Genomic DNA, 18,059 nt, shown 5'->3' with positions numbered 1-18,059 from the left:
AAAGCGCTTCAAAAAAGTCTTATAGCAAAAATTGCTGTCTCTTCTAATTACGAAGTTAAAAAGCATTTTAAGTCCATGGTTCGATTCGTTTTATTTGAACAACCCTGTATACACAAAAAACAAGTAGTACAACACGATTCACTCTACAAAATAAACATATATACAGTAACGTTTTTCTGGTATAAACGTGGAAAACTTGTTTTTGATTACAAAATTGAAAGAGGAAAATGTAAAACAATAATTGAACTTTTAATATTTATTTGCAATATGCATTATTTTTAAATTGTATTAATAAAAATTAATAATTTGTTAATCTATCCTCAAGTGATTAAAACTATATTGTTGATAATAATATTAAAAAGTTAATTATTGCATCAGCTTAATTAATTATTGACTTTGTTTAATTATTATGCACACCTGAATTAAAAAATGATTAATTAAGTAACAGTTTTTTCCTTGACATAAAGTATTAATTGAAATCTAAAAAGCACTATGTTCCGCGATATGCAAGCTGATCGAGAACCACCAACAATCTGACGCAAATGAGGAAATTTCTTTTTCGATATAGTCAACTTCTCTTATTCATGGTGAATCAGCAATATTGAAACTTAAAAAAAAAATACTATACAATGTCCACTTAGACCAAAGAACAATTTGCTATAATATATACCTTATTTATTCTAAGAAGCTTTACGACGTATCAATCGTTAATTAAAGAAGAGAAAAAACAAACACACACTTTTTTAATAAACTATAAATTTTAATTTTAATTTAGACAAAAAGGGAGAATTCCTCGATTATTGAGAATTATAAAAAATGTGCGATATCTAAAAATAAAAAATTGCAAAATTGCTCAGCGAGGATAAAAAAGAAGGAATAATAAAGAAAGGAGAATAACAGAAGACCAGAATTAGATACACATCTCGCGCGTACTACTTGGAATTATATCGCGACCGTTGCGGTTTACTAGGATATTTTGTCAAAGCAATGTTATTTGTTTATTTCTCGCATGATTTCGCATCACACACAAGAGAACGTCACTAAATCATTGAATAAAACTCTACTCTTTTCAAATAAAAAATACCTTTACCTCGTAATCACACGCCGAAACGACAAAAAAATATAAATTAAAAGTTTCTACATTCATATAGAAATAAATTTTAAAGGTTATTATTATAAATAGATTAATCGAAGGGTATAGTAATTTTTCACGCGTGTTAATAGGGATGATTGGATGTATACAAACTTAAAACTGGAAACTAAAAAATTGATTAGAAAAATATAAAAAGAAAAAACAATTTACATGCAAAGATAACTATCATGATTATTGCACGCACAAGAACAAGAATAGATACTCCACTGTATGTGCACTGGCTCTCTAATTCAACTGATGATTCTGAGAGTCTCGAGAACTGAGAAAATTATACAGTGCGCTTGTCGTTTTTGCCTCATGCCAAGAAAATTCTTCCTGCTAACCGAAGGGGGGTGGGCCCATCAAGCCCAAAATTACGCCTACGTCCCTGAAGACTACCTACGCTCCTTCCAAGAAGCCCCCCATTCGTCTATAATAGTATTTAAACAAAACTATATGAACAAATTTTTTTTTAAATATGTAGAAAAATGTTTCAAGATTTTTCTTCATTTAATTTGAATTATATTCTGTTTGTCATATTTATATCAATATTGATTTGTTTATCAAAATATTTGTGAATTTGACTTGTAATTATGTATGCTCCCTAATTGAACTCTAAATTATTGTTAATGTTAACTTTATTATAAGTACTTATATTAGATTTATTTATTATGTCACGTGACTGACGATCACGTGTTTATAACTGCAACCTATTCAAAAATATAGGTTATGTTCTTAATTACACTCTTGCTTTAAGTATTATTTGCACTTTATATTTATCCCAATCGAAACCTTGATTACTGATCCCTAGACATTGTTTCTCTTTATTTTTCCTATCCTATTAATAATCCGTCGAACGACCCGTTCTCTTCATTTATCCACTCGGATAATGACCTCGTCAGAAACTCGGAAATATCTCGCCTATTGCATAATTAACAGGAAACTTACGAGCTTGATTAAATATAAACTGTTGTAAATAATTTCATAACAAATTAGTAGACAACTCATCCAGATTATTGCCGTTTTCGTTTTACGATATTACGACATTTATTGAACTTTGTTATTCATATTTTCAGCTATATTAAATTTAATTCCAATTATTTCACTTTCAAATATATCAAATTAAAATTGAATATTAATAATACTGAATTAAAGGAAAAAATATTAATGAACTCCGGTAAAATTGCAACTCATTCAGGTTTTATATATTGCTATCATATCCAGCACAGTAAGGTAGTCGGTAGGATAAAGAGAGAACGAAAGAAATGCATACGAGTGAGAATAATTCTACTGTCACCGGATTTTTCAAGAAATTTGAGAAAAGTTTTAAACGTATTTGCATTGGCGAGGCATAATTGACAGTTTGCTAGTCGTAAATTTGAGTAGTTTGCATTAGTAAACATTTGTAAACAAACAGTTCTTCGATGGACAAAACTGTCAAAAAATGATCTTGCTTTTGTACGACAAACAAAAATCAGCGAAATAAATTTCCCGGTTATGCAAAAGTTTCAGCCAAAAGTTACTTAGTGAAATAAAAGGACAAGAAAAAATACTTCATGAACACTCAAACATTTTTTTCATTTATTTTGGAAATAATAAGCAGAAAAATAGATAATGATTTGTTGATGATTCCCCGATGACACTTCGAAAGATCTTGCTATCAGACGATTTGGAGAGGTTTATCAGGATAAAAGCTGACAATTACTGCTCATAAACACAGTAGCAATTTGTATTGGCAGAAGCAAAAAATAGAATGTTAGAACAAGAGAATATCGCTTTAATTTGTTAAAAATTGTTTCTGTAAAAGAATAAATTGAGAAAACCGATCTAATATTTGGTACAGGAAGGACGATTCGAGCTTTCATGGAATAATCATCATATTTTGTGAAAGAAACGTAGTTAGTTTGCACTGTTTAGAGTGAGTTAGTTTTTGCAGACAGTTAGTTTGCACAGGGCTACAGAACAGGGTGTTATGCAGGATAAAAGCTGACAATTACTGTTCGGAAAGACAGTGGCAGTTTGTACTGGTCTAGTCGAAACAGCTGTAACGAACGACTTGCAGTGGACAGAAACAGAATGGTGGCAGGAGGTAACGTTTTGATTCGTTGAACGAAGGGACGCAGGATAAAGTTTCAAAGTCGATTCCCCGTACGAATTAACCGGGAGTGAAAGATAAGTGAAGGAACAATAAGTAAGATTCTAGATAGAAAATGGAAAAGTGAAATTTTCATCGGTTTAACTAGATATTTGTTGTACTTGCCTTGTGTTTGAAGAGGTTAGAGTACGCGACGTTGACTCGACAGTTTTCTCGCGTCCGTCTACGTCCGCCTAGGGAATTTTCTGTTCTCCTATTGGGCCAACGAGCCAAGCAAAGCCAAACAGCGGATTGAACAGCTGATGATTCAACATTACCGGCGAAATGTCAAGATCCAGACAATTCGTAAGCAAATTTCACCAAAATTGCCCTTTTTTGTAGGATTTCCTCCTGTCCTTTCGATCTAATCGAATTCCTAACTTAAGCAGCCTTATTATCATCCTTGATTCTAAAGTTATTTAAACTTTCCTGTTGATATAATTTCGAGACCGAGGGAAGCTCAAATTCTGCGAAAAAAATAACTAGATCCAAGCTTTAAACACCCTAGCTTTATTATAATTTATCACAATTTTAGACAATTTAGAACATTCATTAAAACTATCAGGGTGACAATAAAGAATTTGTATTATGCTCATTTAACATTCAATGCCTTTTCTTTCAAAATTTATGCCTTGTTGATGTTTGAATTTTTTACCATTGTCATTGAGTTTACAGCTATATTTAAAAAAATTATATTATTAAAAATATACCACATAGTTCTTTGCACCTTTATTTCTGATTGTTATAAATTTGTCCTTTAACCTGTATTTTAATATAATCCTTTTCTCTATTTCAGACCCTCCGTGTACAGTCATCAGAAGGCACAAAAAGAGTAGAAGTCAATCCTACCGATACTGTCTCAGAACTGTTTGAAAAGGTTGATACTGTTTATTGTAATATTTATGAATGAGACTGGTTTGCATAAAATGATTTTATAATGTCTCTTTGATTATAGGTTTACGATGCTTTTGATTTAAATAGCTTTGGATTTGGGCTATTTAAAAAGCGAAATCATCAAGATGAGATTATATCATCAAGAAGTAGAACTGTTTCTGGAGTAGGCCTTTCTCATGGTGATATGTTATATCTTTCTCCACTTAATGGTGCTCAACTATGGAGTGCTCCATCAACAAGCAACGCATCTGTCAATAATTCAGGTATAAAAATGTACTTTATAAGTAATTATAATTGAAACAATGATAAAATGTAATTTTTAAACTAGATCAAACTCCAATGGATACAACACCAGTTGTAAATCGTAATTATCAAAATCAAGGGCCAATAGGTGGGACTCGCTCACAGAATGGAATAGAGGATGAAGTAGACGAACAGTTGTGGAAAATGGATGGAAAAATACAAAGAAGACGGGATGACAAACTGTAAGTACAAGAATGCACTATTGCTGATTTCAGATTCTCTTTACTATAAATTTTTTTGTTAGCTGTCGTCATGGTTCAAATGGATGTTGTGTCCATTGTTCACCTTTGGAGCCTTTCGATGAGGTATATCTAAAGGAACAAAATATCAAACATCTCTCTTTCCATTCTTATCTCAGGAAGCTCACTGCCGGTGTAGATAGGTAAATTAAATGTTGTGTACTATAAGATAAAATCAGTTTATAAAATAACCATAATAATTAATAACTATTAAAGAATTATTTCTTCTACAGAGGAAAATTTATACAATTAGATGACATAAGCTGCCGAATTAAAACTGGTTGCAAAGATCATCCACCTTGGCCACGAGGAATCTGCAGTAAATGCCAGCCAAATTCAATAACGTTAAATCGGCAGACTTATAGACATGTCGATAATGTAATGTTCGAGAATGCCAGTATAGTTGAACGATTCCTGAATTATTGGCGCAGTACTGGACATCAGCGCATTGGATATTTATACGGAAGATATGAAATTAATGCAGATGTACCTTTAGGGATCAGAGCTGTTGTTGCAGTGATTTATGAGCCTCCTCAAGTAAGTTATTCTATAATACTTGTGATGGATAGTCTTGTTCGATCGAAGACCATGAATCGATCACCAAAGCAATTTAACTATAAGCCCCGGGGTCACGTATACTCTTACGAAAATATTCAATAACTCTATTGCTCATTCAAGTCTACTTTTAGTTCTTTCATCATATTTATATATATATATCCACACCCCCTCCCTCCCTATGATTTCAAGCTAACTCGTACTTAAAATTTTTAAAAATTAATTTTTTTTAAGGAAAGTACAAAAGATTCTTTACGGCTACTACCGGATGACAAAGAGGAGTTAGTGGACGAATTAGCTCGCCAATTAAATTTAAGAAAAGTCGGGTGGATATTTACTGACTTAATAGCTGACGATGTCGTAACTGGAACAGTAAAGCTTAATTATATCTCTTAAAAATAATTATATTTCAGCAGAATTCTAACATATTTCCATTTTATTCAGGTGAAGCATGTGCGAAATGTGGAGAGTCACTTTTTATCAGCACAAGAATGCATCATGGCTGGTTATTTTCAGAATCAACATCCTAATCCGTGCCGATTCTCACCTAATAACTATTTCGGTTCAAAGTTTGTTACAGTCTGTGTTACAGGTAAGTTAGTCGAAATCTTCAATGCACCATTAGCCCCTTATTTACCCAAAAGGCTTTTCTGATATCTGTCATTAAAACAAAAGACAAATTCAATAATAATATTACATAGATCTTAAAGTTACAAGTTCAAATTTTACCATAAATGCTAGGCAAAAAAAATCTTTATCAATTGACACATTACTGAAGTATAATAATAACATCTAATTCTTTTTGGGAATACAGGCGATCAGAAAAATCAAGTTCACATGGAAGGATATCAAGTTTCGAATCAGTGCATGGCGTTAGTTCGTGATAATTGCTTGGTACCAACAAAAGATGCACCTGAGCTTGGCTATGTAATTGAATCCACTGATAAGCAATACGTACCAGACGTCTTCTATAAGGTAAGATTTAACTTGTTTACTAAATGTGCGTAATCTAATCTGTCGGAGTCTCGTTTAAGCATATTTCGTTAACTCAAAATGCAGCACAAGTAAAGCATTTTAAATTATCAAAATTTGTCTAAATCCTTTGATAACGAAGTCGGTGATCAGGTAGATTATATAAGAGAAAAACACTTTTGTTTTTAAGGGAAACAGTTTATAACTCAAAATTAAAAGTACACATAAGCTCGGTAACGAATGTTCAATTCGTACGCTTGTATAATGAAATAATAAAACTGAATCTTTCACCACATGAAGGCTCTACAGGTAATATTACCATGGCCAAAAAACAAAACGTTCTCGTCTCTCGTTACGCCTTAAATTTAAGAGAGGAGAATGTGAGAGGGAAGGGATAGTAGTGTGAAAGTAGTAGGAAGATAGAGAGGTAAAGAGAAGAAAGAAAGGGAAGAAGGATATTCGATTAGAGAAAAGGAAAGAGATGGACAGGATTAGAGGAAGGACAAACTTATAAAATGTGTTTTCGATCAATTGTATTTAATTGAAACGCGAGGGGCAAGGATAAACTGTCGGTATATAGGATTGATATTACAAGCTATGCGTTGTTACCTCATCACGTTCATAAAAATATATATATGTATATATATATATATATATATATATATATATGTATATGTAGTATAATACGCGCGCGTGTAGATATTTGTGTGTATACAGGTGGGCTTGCTACTATCGTTCGTTCCATTAAATACAAAGTTTCCTCTAGATTTATTGTAAATTGGAACTAGTTTTCGACGCTTTATACACTGAAACGCTTCTTAACTACGGAAACGATACATTTCACGACGACTAACTACCATTCGTCAAATGTTTTCCTAACTGCGTCTCTAAATTCGTTTCATACGGAAAACAAGAGTATGACTCCTAAGCAAAGAAAAATTTGACTATGTTTTCTTTGTTTCTCGTTTATGAATCATTTGCCCTATTTTCCTGACCTTTCTTGGTCTCCCTCTTTCTCTCTCTCTCTCTCTCTCTCTCTCACACACACACACGCGCGCGCGCGCGCGCGCTATTTTTCCCCCTCCTTTTCCTCGGAAAATGCATTATCAGCTATAGTCAACAAGTATTAAAACTTTCAACGTCCAACAGCGAATGAGGCTTTCTTTGAAAAGGCATATAACTGCGACGACCAGAGCGTGCAGAAATCCTACGTTACGTGTGATTGTGCTTGCCTGTACGCGCGTTTACGTGTATTTAGAAAGACGCGAAAGCTCGCACGCGTCATCCCAAAGTTGAAGCTTGTTAAATGGAATCGAGTGATCAATCGATAAATCTGGATGTAACCTACGAATCGTTACAACGAGTCAATTCATTTCTCTAAACATATATTAACAAATTGTAGGTGTACGAGATATTCCTACAAGTCTAAAAAAAGAAAATAAACACTAAAACTCTCACTCTAAAAATTCCATTTAACAGGATCCAATCGTGTGTGTGTATATATATTATATATATATTTATATATACGAGTTTTCAAGTTTTTGACATAAATGGCAGCCCTAATCTAATGGCATGTACATTCTCATTCTCACAACGTCTGTCTTTTCTCACTTATGTGTTTAAAAAAAAAAGAATACAACAAGTCCACTACTGAAAGTACATCGATACTTTCTCAATCTGACTAATTAATTTTTCACAATGTGTGTGAGTGTGTTTGTGTGTGGGTATACATGTATATGCAGTACAAACTTAAAAACAAAGTACAGGCCTTGCACAAAGCACAAATTGAAGTATATAATAAGAAAGTTTGGTCTATTTCTGGAGGTATACATCATCACTTTTCCTTCCAACTATCAGTTATTAACAACTAATTTATACAGGAATCACCGTCGATATTTATACATTTGTCACTGTGTTGAAGGTTTTTGGCCGCGTTTCTGTTTCTTTATTTTCATTTTACTACTAGCTGTGTATATATTTATGTAATATACATATATGTACATTACATATATATATAAACGTTAATGATCTCTTAAAGACTTAGGAGTATTTCAAGGCACCATTTATGCTAGTTTCTGCACACGCGTACACACCAGCATAAATGCTGTCCGTAATCATTGAGTGTATTACTCAGATACGACAAAACCCCTAAAATAATCACATCAGACTTAATTCCACCTATTCGAACAATAAATCTTATAAGAATAATCACTTAAAACATTACTGTAGCCATGTGTGCATCAATATCAAGTTTTTCCCACCTAATGAGAGTTTGTGTACAGATTACCAAGTTTTGGCTAGTGTCAGACTTATTGGACTTTTGCTGTATGTGAACAATACTAATTAAACTCGATTTGAAGCTGCTTCTTTCCTTATCTACGGGCACCATTTATGCCAATGATTGAACATGATAGCACAGGATACATAACGAATTAGATTTACGAGGATTTAGACGAATATTTTTAACGCATTACATAATCGTAGTACTTCGATATACAGTATCGAGAAGGAATGATTCGTTTAATGTATATACTATATATATTTGTTCGTGTATATATATATATATATATATATATATATAGTATGTCTGTATCCGTTCATTTCGTTCGTTTTCCGATCATACGACACGAGGCTTACGTTCTACATAGTAGTAGTTAGGCCTTGCATACATTTGCATGTTGAGATCTAATCTTAAATACAAGTTAATTTACGATGGCTTACTAGACGACAAAAAGCAAAAAGGGAAGAGTTTATGACGACGAGTGAATACGCACAACGTCAATGCGTAATTGGAATAGGAAAGTACGATTTCCTTTTTAGCGTTTTTCTTCTTTTTCTCGAAGTTTTCACTCGACTCTCCCTTTTGACTATCTCTCTTTCTCTCTTTTTTTCATCTAACACTCGCTTTACTCTTCTCCTGCATTTCTTAACACATTTGGAACAGAACGTTGCGCGATCTCGTATATTAGACGAAGCGGAAATGCCAATAGCGGTTTTTTAATCATTCGGCTAAGGATTAAACACGATTTGCGATAACGGAATCACGATATTTCCGTCACACTCAACCTCGAATATAATTCGACATTCTTTGCACTCTTCGGACACTTGCCCTACGCTATAACGTTGCTATTCACACAATTTTCATACATGCACAGATTCTCACACAATCATGCTTTTGTTAACCCGTTAACTTTCTCTCTCTCTCTCTTTCATTTTACAATCTTTTCTTCGTAAGTGTTCCCCGTTAACACGATTCATCGCCTATCTACGACCTAAAACGTTAGCAGCACCCTTTGCAATAGGTGACACGCTCTATATCAACTATATATATACATATATATATGTGTGTGTGTGTGTATATATATTTATATCAATCACGCTGATAGCCAAAAATAAACTTCGAATTTTCGTCTTCTTTTTCTTCTCGAAAAGAAAATATAGCGTACAACTAGAAGTCGTATCGATAACACGATCGATCTGAGGTACGTATGTGTGTCGATCATTAAATCGTTATTGTAGACATATAGAATCTTGGTGATTCCCGATCAATAGCAAAATATAGATCTTCTGTTTTGTATGTTGTGTTCATCATTTATCTTTTCTCTGGTGCGTCCATGTTTTAAAAATAGATTCAACATTTTTAAACTCTATTGTTTATAAAGTCATTTGAATTGTCCGTGTCTCTTCTTTGTTTCAAGTGTTTCCGTGTTTATTCGTCGCGACGATATCTCTGGATCAGTATAATATCGTTTCGTAGGATATTATAGTATTTATATATATATATATATGTATACGCTTTCTGAATATGTGTAATTTTCGCGCTCTGAGAGAGAGAGAGAGAGAGAGAGAGAAAGAGAGAGAGAGAGAGAAACCAGAGATATCGTCGCGAAGTAAAAATTTCTACTTTCAACTATGATTAATCGGAGAAGCGACTGAAACGTTGTTCGCGCGTAGCACACGCAACCTCCTACGGATAGAGATTTACAAGTAGTGGTAGGAAAAATGTATTACGTTAGATTTTTTTACATATCTATCAACACATATGTACCTATTCAACGTAATACATTTTATAACATTCATTGTATATTCTTTGCAACGATTCCGTAACTGTTCTTAGGCCTCGACGCAATATCCGTGTCTACGTCTTTTTGCATCAGAGCATCGCGAGCCTCAACGACCAATAAACCCTATTATCTAATTACAATTTACCGCATTTAGTGATAAGAATGTTCTTCGTGGGCTTGCCGGTCTGATCGCCAAAGGTAGAGAGTTTCTCGACGAGCTCGAGACCCTCGATGACGTGGCCAAAGATGGCGGTGAATCCTCGCATCTCCTGCAGAATTATGCGAAACTGGGAGCCCACCATACCAAGATTGTCGTGCCTCTTCTGCGTTCTTCTCATGCCAACCGCGCCCCTAACAGCAGGGAACTTGGTGTCGTCCGGCATAAAGTACCCATCCTCGAAAATACTTCTGCCTCCACGTCCGTTGTTTAGCTCGAAATCACCGGTGATCACAGACTCGCCGTCCCAGCATTGAAAGATCGTGCAGCCCTTGTAGCCAACTCCAATCTCACCAGTGGCGAGGACGCTGAAATTCTTGGCCATCTTAGGTGCCACGTCTGGCCTTACTTCTATCACAATTCTACCATGAGGAGAGCCATTCACCTCGATGTTGAAGTAGTAAAGAGGATAGAGATTGGATGGAGCACACAGGCTACCAGCTAAGCCCGTGGCTGAAGATTGTGGAGACGAGTGGACGGTTACCAAGTTCCCACTGCTGCTACCAACACCCTCAGCCATAAAATTTCCTTGCTGCTGCTGCTGCTGAGGGTGTAGCAGAGCGTTTGCTGGCGTAATTGGCACGGATTTAACGGACGGTGAACCTGGTGGGATCAGAAGCTGTTGCTGAGGTGTTCCTGGTGCTCCACCTTGGTGCACGTGCACCGAGGGAGGCTGTGATTGCTGCTGCTGCTGCTGTTGTTGCTGCTGCTGTGGTATCATGTTGGAATGATACTCGATGGATCCATTTTGCATGTGCTGTTTGCTCACCACGTGCCTCGAGTACAGTTGTGACATGCAGTAATTTGCCAGGAACAATATTGGGTTCTGCGTGGCTGTCAAGTGATTAGGCAATCTTCCGCCGTTGCCTCCTGCTTGACCCACCAGCGTTTCACCAGTGTGAATGCTCGCCAGTGCCTGCTTTAATAAAGCGAAATCGAATACTACTCCGGAATTTCCTATGAGATCGTCCAGCTGGCACTGCAGCATCATCTCCTGGTACTTGGACTGCAGCCTCTGCTTCTCCATTATCAATTGTGAATGCAAACTGTACACGTCCACTGGGCTGTCTATCATGTGCAAACTCGCTTTGGCCTTGCCCAATGTCTCTCTGGCGTCCGTGATCTCTGGAAAGTGACTCCAACCGTTCTGGAGATCCGTTTCCACGTGGGTCTTCAAGGTCACGCAAGCCTCGAGCACCTTTATCAAGAATTCACGTTGTTGCATTGCCAGTCTTTGTATCTCTGTCGAAAGCTTGCCCATGGCGACCAGTTCCAACTGAACCTGAGGAATAATAATTTTTTGTTATTCATCAACTTAATGATTTGTTGCTAGACTACAATTGTATAAACTAGGGTGTACAAAAGTTTCTTTCATTCTAAATTGCACAGTCGTGCAATACAATTGCTTGGAGAGATCAATGGGACACTTGGTTATCCAAAAATATTGCAATTAGTTGTTTCCAATTGCATTTAGACTTACATCGGATATAAGCTGCTCTTTGGCATCGGTTTGAGATTTAATCTGGTGGCCTGGGTGTTCTTGTGGTGTCGCGCATGCTCTGCACAATGGAGAACAACACGTTGCACACCATAACGCCAGTGGCATTCCATGTGTGTGGCAGTTTTCACTCTACGAACAGAATACAAGTATATCAAATGTCTCTGTGGGATATTATATAGCTTAGTCTAGATAGTCTATAAATAACTAAACAGCCAAAAAAATAATCAGTTTAGCAATGACTCTGTTGAATATCAAATAGCTTATGCCAGATAATTTATACATAATACTAATACGGTATCTTTTGTTTAATAGTTGTAACCCAGACAAATTGGCAATCCGCAAACATATTGGCATAAAATTATTCTACTTCCATGACATTTTTTGATTTAACAGAGAAGCATTCCACAAGCTTTACATTAGATTTTGTTTAGTTTATACTAGATATATTGTTGCTCTTATAGCATCATCCTATTACTATCATACAACTTTATCTATATGGCTTCTCAAACTGACCATACATGTTCCTTGCAAAGATTTCTAAGCAATCCTGATAAACATTAAGCAAGGAAAATTGCATGTAGCTATAGCATTTTTAAATTCACTTTAATCAGTGTGAGATACATCTATCCTTTTTCATTTTTATAATACTCGTATGAAATTGACTTTTAATATTCTCATTACAAGTTATCGCTAATTTTCATGTAAAATCTCTAACAATCTTATCATCTATTTTTTTCAATATAAACAAAATTGAGAACGCGTTTATTTTAATTACTTCTTCCCATTTGATTAGTCAGTTGGACTTGGTGGTTTAAATGTTTGTAGGTAAAATTGGTGCAATTGTGAATGAGCGATAACGAGGAGGATACAATTTTCGATGAATCTATTAGGAAGAATTGGCAAATTACTAATGATTGATGACGATTCTGCTTTGATGAATAGGTAGTCTCAATACCTTTCTCTCCTTCTCCGCCACTTTTGCCGATGTATTATTCGTGGTGATTTTAATGTGAGAGAAATTATTAGCTAGGGCTAAGAGAGGGGAGTTGGTGGGTAAAGCGTCGAGTCCTTGGTCGCCAAGCTCGGTCCTCTTCCAGCAATGGGCGCAAAATAATTCTCGGCCCTTCAATAAATTATTCTCGATGCAACGCAGACAGAAGCAGTGTTTGCAGCTAAGATACTTCGGGCATTGTTCGGCGTCATTATATTTTTGCTTGCAGTAACTGCAAAGCGTCAACTCCTCCAAATCCGTTAATACGCTCGGATCCAGCATCTAAAAAATATATTTCTATTAGTAAATCATCTATATTGATTCGTATATATCTATAATAACATAAACATTCGAAGGACGTTCCAAGGATATCCAGACAACCTGTTGATATTCTTAGAATGTCCTCTGGATATTTCAAATATCATTCCACCAACAATCTGAATATAAACATAAACATTCTAAATTCTAATAAACAATCGTCAACATCTGTACGTTATTTCATTAATTTTACAGAATATTATATGTTTGTTGGATGTTATACTAAAATAATATAAAATGCATGCTGAAGAATTTTACAAATATTTCTTGGAAGAAATTTCTTGGGTTTGAAAGAGACTAGAGTGTTTATGTATTTCATGTTTTGAAATGTATATTGAATGTCAAACTGATTTATAAAGGGAACAATACCCTGTATATTTTTATATTCTTGCAGCTGATCTCAACAACCTCCCAAAACATTATTGTATTAATGTACCATTTATTCCATGCATTTAAGATATATTTTAACTTCACTTTACGTGAGTCAATATGTGTGTGATCAGGCACACTATTAAAAAATTAACATACATACAAATTAAAAGTAATTTATTTCAAACTATTATTATTAATATTTGAGCAACCTTTTACCAGATATTTTAATAATTTTTCTGAATGGAATACCCTGTATATATTCTACAATGTACAAATAATTAATCATCAGTTTGTAATGGAATGTGTGTGATATAAATTTATTCTTATTAATTATTCGTATCGCCGTGGTACTTATCAAATGACCAAAACATTTTCGGTCACTTTTTAGATTTGAACAAACACGCTTAAGCGACCAACTTTTTTTTGTTTACTCAAGTGGCGAAATATAAAATGTTTTTATCTATTTAATACTGCAGTGTTTATCAGTATATCATACAACTCAACGATTATAAAGTAGATCTGCCCTATTGTTATGATTTATACTCGATTCAAATAAACATAACTAAGCCTGAGTTACAGCGACGACTGAAATATTCTTATTTTGATTGATGTATGTATAATTTATGAAATCAATCAAAGAACTCGTATTTTTGTCTACGGAAAGTACAAGAAGAAACTGCGCAACATGCTACACACTACTATTTGTTTACGTTTCTTTCCAGTTAGGAACATGTTTTTCGGTCGCAAATCTTAATACCAAATAGAAAGTATAGAGAAATATCACCTATTATAACTCGCGATTATTAAATCAGTCAACGTTTATTTTAAAACAATTATTAATGTTTCGTTCCCTTTTTTAAAATAAATCTTGATATACATTCACAATTAATATTCTTTAACAGTAATAAGTACAATAAATTACTATTTCAATAAATACTTCAATTTCAGCAAAATTGAGCAATAAACTTAATTCTCTCGTTAAATTTTTACTAACGTTACTACAATAATTACCGACGGAATTAAAAGCTTCGTTAATAATTGCTACTTCACAGTTAATTATGATAATATTGTACTAGACACACAGTAGATACTTTACTATGTTTTGAAGATCAGCTGTGACAAACATTTTTTTAGATTTTGATGTTCTTTAATGCTGGATTGTTATTATTATTATACCACTACAAGAGAAAAAAGCATGTCAATTGTTCCACTAGTATTTAACGTAGGATTTTTGACTGAACCATGAAACACAGTACGAAGACACAGAACGTAACCTGTACGGGTTTCGTATAATAATTGTAACACGACTTAACGTCCTATAGAAATAAGACACAACTAGTTATCATAAACACACATCACATCTACATTAGTAACAATCATAAAGTTTTGTCATTGGCCAACGATAATAGTTGGTTGAAAACCCCAGATGGCCACATTCGAGCGTTGCATTATCGAGCGCAGTCCATTCTTCAAGTGGCTTATTAAAATTAAGGAGAGAAAATTTGAGAAAGATGCGTATTATATAGAGGCGAAGAACGAGGAAAGGTTATGAGTCCGGTATCATATAAGCTGACAAAAAAGACAAAAATTATCGTTGGAGGTTAAGTTCGTTAAGAGGCGGGCAGCAAAAGGGGTAAAAAAAAGATCGATGAGGAAATTATGCAACGATCGGAGAACGGACGAGGCTACAAAAATTGACACTTCTCGTTGTAAGACGCATGCGCATGAAATCCCGCCAAAACTTAGGGGGGCAAGGCAGAAACTTTCCCATTCGGTAGAACGGGAACTCCAACGGTGAAGGAGGGAAAGGGGAAATTCCTGCATTTCCCTGTACTATTGGCAGCCGAACTCGGTGATAAGCCGAGAGAAGCATTGATTATTTATCGAGAGATGTAATACCCGACAAGCCTACGAATGAAAAATCCAGCAAAATGGAATTGGCCAAGCAGCAGATACGTTGCCACGATCCGCGGGAATTTCTCTCTCCGTCTCGCTTCGGACAGCCCGGTATTCTGTCCCTCTTTCATTCGGCTATCATCGTGTATCTCCGTCCCGCTCTCTCTTAGGTGCTCGGTACTTTCCTCTCCTTTCCCCCACTCCATCTTTCTCACTCGCTCCCTTCACGCACATATACACATTCTATCCTTCTCACTCGCGCTCGTACAAACTCCAGGAACCTGTGAATGCTCGCACGGCTCGTGCATGCGATACTCTTAATTGGATTATCGTATTTTTCAGATTCCTTCGAAAATCCAAATTAATTCAAGACGACGTTAGAATTCTCTTTAAGATTCATTTATTCCTGTGATCGAGAGGTCGCACACCCACACACGCTTCTTTGGTTCTATCGTTTTCTAATACACGTACATACAACACACATACTCTCTCTCTCTCTTTTTTTCTCTATCTGTTAAATGTTCGCTCGCTCACCGTCTCGTCCTTGTCGCCGATGCCGTCGTCGTCGTCGTCGTCGTCGTCGCTGTCGTCGTCGTCGTCGCTACGCGGTTTCCCCGTTTTTTTGTACTTGCTTAACAACGCGTTTTATTGAAGTTTATCGAACGTCGTGAGTTGCTTGTGGCGGATAACATAACGACGGGGCGCCGGTAACGCGGCGTTGCTTCAGCCTTAGCCCGTTAGAACGTTTTGCCACATCATGATGTTTGGTTCACTAAACTAACCACTAGCATGGCGCCGAGGACCGACCAGCACACACCGCGCGCCACTCTACGCTGTTGCTCGATCCTCTCCTCCTCTATTCTCTCCCTTTCTCTCTCTCTCTTTCTTTCTTCATCCCTCCCTCTCCTTTCCTCTTCTTTTATAACGCTCTTCCTTCTCCCTCCCCTATTTTGCTTACAGAAACCTTCTCTTTCACCCCTACGATTCTTCGTACCACCTTCCTTGTCTTACCCCCACTATTCTTCTGCCCCTCTCTTCAATTCTACAGATGGCGCCAATTTTCATGTGATGCGCGCGCACATCTTACCGACTGAGTCTTCTTTTTTTTATTGAAAGAGACATAGTTGTTTTCTTTAATTTAAAAACTATTTTTGTTCTTAATTACGGATTGTAGTGATCCCTGAGCGACTATGATAAATATATGTATATACATTTTAATTATTCTTCTTAATTATGTTTTAGTTTGTTTTTCCTGTCTTACCGATCAATTTATTCTTTATTCGATCACGTACTCTCGCGCGCAATTTGAATTTTAAAATGATATAATTACAGCAAATTTGTCTTATATATTAATATACATTATAATATACTTTTCGTTTATTTATTTCATATTTAAACATTTTATTTAATTATCTTATTTCATTTATTTTTTATCGTTGATTGACACTTATATCGAATATTCTTTTCAGGAAAAAGACAGCTATGGAAACGAAGTTTCAAGGCTGGCCCGACCTTTGCCTGTTGAGTACTTATTAGTTGACGTACCAGTATCTACTCCACTTGCTCCACAGTTTAGTTTCTTCTATAGCAGTTGGGTTACACCTTTTCCAATTGAAAATAGGTATGTAACAAAACACGAATTGCTTGGTATTATATGTACTGATTAAATACTTCTTTCTATTGTAGACTTGTAGATGGTCAAATTCAGGAATTTAGTTCATTGTGCAAATATATGCAACAGTTCAATTCTGAACAGTTTTTGGAAGCAGTTTCAGACTTTCATCTGCTTATATTTATTGCAACTATGGATATGTTGCCTATGAAGGTAAGAGGATGCCAGCACTTACATTATTCTGTTAAAGTAATATATAATTTTTAATATTGATTATCAATTGCAGGACCACATGGGACCTTTGCTTGAAGCAATACGCACTAAGGATAAACACAAGGGTGCTGAGTGGTCTCGCTCAGAACATTGGGCCACAGTGGAGCAGCTTATATCTGCAACTACAGGCACAACTTCTCACTCTTCTCAAGTTCAGTTTGACAATCAGTCAAGGTCATCATCAGCTTCTGCTATAAGTGGTAGTGAAATAAGACCTGGTACAGAGACATCTCCTAATTCTTCTACTGATGTAGCAGTCTGGACTTGTCGACATTGCACTTTTCTCAATGCTACGGATCCTGCGGTTTGTGAAATGTGCTCTCTACCAAGGTATTTCCATTAAGTTCTTAATTATCCTACCAATACAACACAATTTGCAAAGAGCAAACCTTAAGTCATATTACTTTGGTTCCGCAGGATTTGACGTGTACCATGTATTCGCAGATGTAAAAATTGTTTTCTACGCATCTTTGGCCTTATTTATGAGTGAATAAAAAAAAACCAAAATACTTATAGTTTACAATGATAATGCCTGTTCCTTCATAATACTTATTTTAGATTGATTTACTTGTTACAGAGGAATAAA

The 18,059-nt window shown here is 35.5% G+C and overlaps 3 protein-coding genes across 9 annotated transcripts in view; 1 reads left to right on the top strand and 2 right to left on the bottom strand.

Moving 5' to 3' along the window:
* LOC136783810 (uncharacterized) overlaps window positions 1–3,441 on the bottom strand; it is a 19,741-nt gene extending 16,300 nt beyond the window's left edge. The window contains exon 1 of one of the 5 annotated variants that reach the window (XM_066744095.1): window positions 3,393–3,441. The gene's annotated coding sequence lies outside the window, so the exon portion shown is untranslated. Of the gene's footprint in view, window positions 1–1,337; window positions 1,526–3,392 lie in introns of those variants that run through there. The other 4 variants (XM_066744097.1, XM_066744093.1, XM_066744099.1 and 1 more) reach the window with 4 other exon arrangements.
* On the top strand, window positions 3,431–18,059 carry Npl4 (nuclear protein localization 4). The gene is made up of 13 exons (XM_066744089.1): window positions 3,431–3,572; window positions 4,063–4,143; window positions 4,222–4,423; window positions 4,489–4,645; window positions 4,708–4,845; window positions 4,936–5,239; window positions 5,492–5,629; window positions 5,702–5,849; window positions 6,072–6,232; window positions 17,058–17,209; window positions 17,275–17,413; window positions 17,487–17,803; window positions 17,891–18,059. Exons 1-13 carry the CDS (start codon window positions 3,552–3,554, stop codon window positions 17,895–17,897), a joined length of 1,965 nt encoding a protein of 654 aa, XP_066600186.1. The 5' UTR covers window positions 3,431–3,551; the 3' UTR covers window positions 17,898–18,059.
* On the bottom strand, window positions 6,460–16,785 carry LOC136783809 (uncharacterized). Of its 3 annotated transcripts, none has more exons than XM_066744091.1 (4): window positions 16,123–16,785; window positions 12,967–13,284; window positions 11,991–12,140; window positions 6,460–11,792 (listed from the first exon to the last, which is right to left on the bottom strand). In XM_066744091.1, exons 2-4 carry the CDS (start codon window positions 13,282–13,284, stop codon window positions 10,428–10,430), a joined length of 1,833 nt encoding a protein of 610 aa, XP_066600188.1. In that variant the 5' UTR covers window positions 16,123–16,785; the 3' UTR covers window positions 6,460–10,427. The 3 variants fall into 3 exon arrangements, with proteins under 3 accessions (XP_066600188.1, XP_066600189.1, XP_066600187.1); XM_066744092.1 differs by lacking the exon at window positions 16,123–16,785 and adding an exon at window positions 15,592–16,033; XM_066744090.1 differs by lacking the exon at window positions 16,123–16,785 and adding an exon at window positions 14,789–15,217.

This window comes from Prorops nasuta, unplaced genomic scaffold, assembly GCF_024137725.1.
Source record: "Prorops nasuta isolate Cenicafe-Biocafe unplaced genomic scaffold, Cenicafe_Pnas_1.2 PNAS00035, whole genome shotgun sequence".
In the NCBI taxonomy this organism is placed as follows: Eukaryota; Metazoa; Arthropoda; class Insecta; order Hymenoptera; family Bethylidae; genus Prorops; species Prorops nasuta.
This window is presented reverse-complemented; position numbering and strand designations above follow the sequence as displayed.

What these genes read in the sequence shown, in the direction of transcription:
- Npl4 (XM_066744089.1), top strand. Translation starts at nt 3,552, where the DNA reads ATGTCAAGATCCAGACAATTC. An exon ending in TCTCAGAACTGTTTGAAAAG is followed by an intron (nt 4,144 to 4,221) that starts GTTGATACTGTT and finishes CTTTGATTATAG; the next exon opens with GTTTACGATGCTTTTGATTT. An exon ending in TGATTTATGAGCCTCCTCAA is followed by an intron (nt 5,240 to 5,491) that starts GTAAGTTATTCT and finishes ATTTTTTTTAAG; the next exon opens with GAAAGTACAAAAGATTCTTT.
- LOC136783809 (XM_066744090.1), bottom strand. Translation starts at nt 14,818, where the DNA reads ATGTTTGTCACAGCTGATCTTCAAAACATA. An exon ending in TGGCGGAGAAGGAGAGAAAG is followed by an intron (nt 12,141 to 12,966) that starts GTATTGAGACTA and finishes TTCTGTTCGTAG; the next exon opens with AGTGAAAACTGCCACACACA. An exon ending in AAGAGCAGCTTATATCCGAT is followed by an intron (nt 11,793 to 11,990) that starts GTAAGTCTAAAT and finishes ATTATTCCTCAG; the next exon opens with GTTCAGTTGGAACTGGTCGC.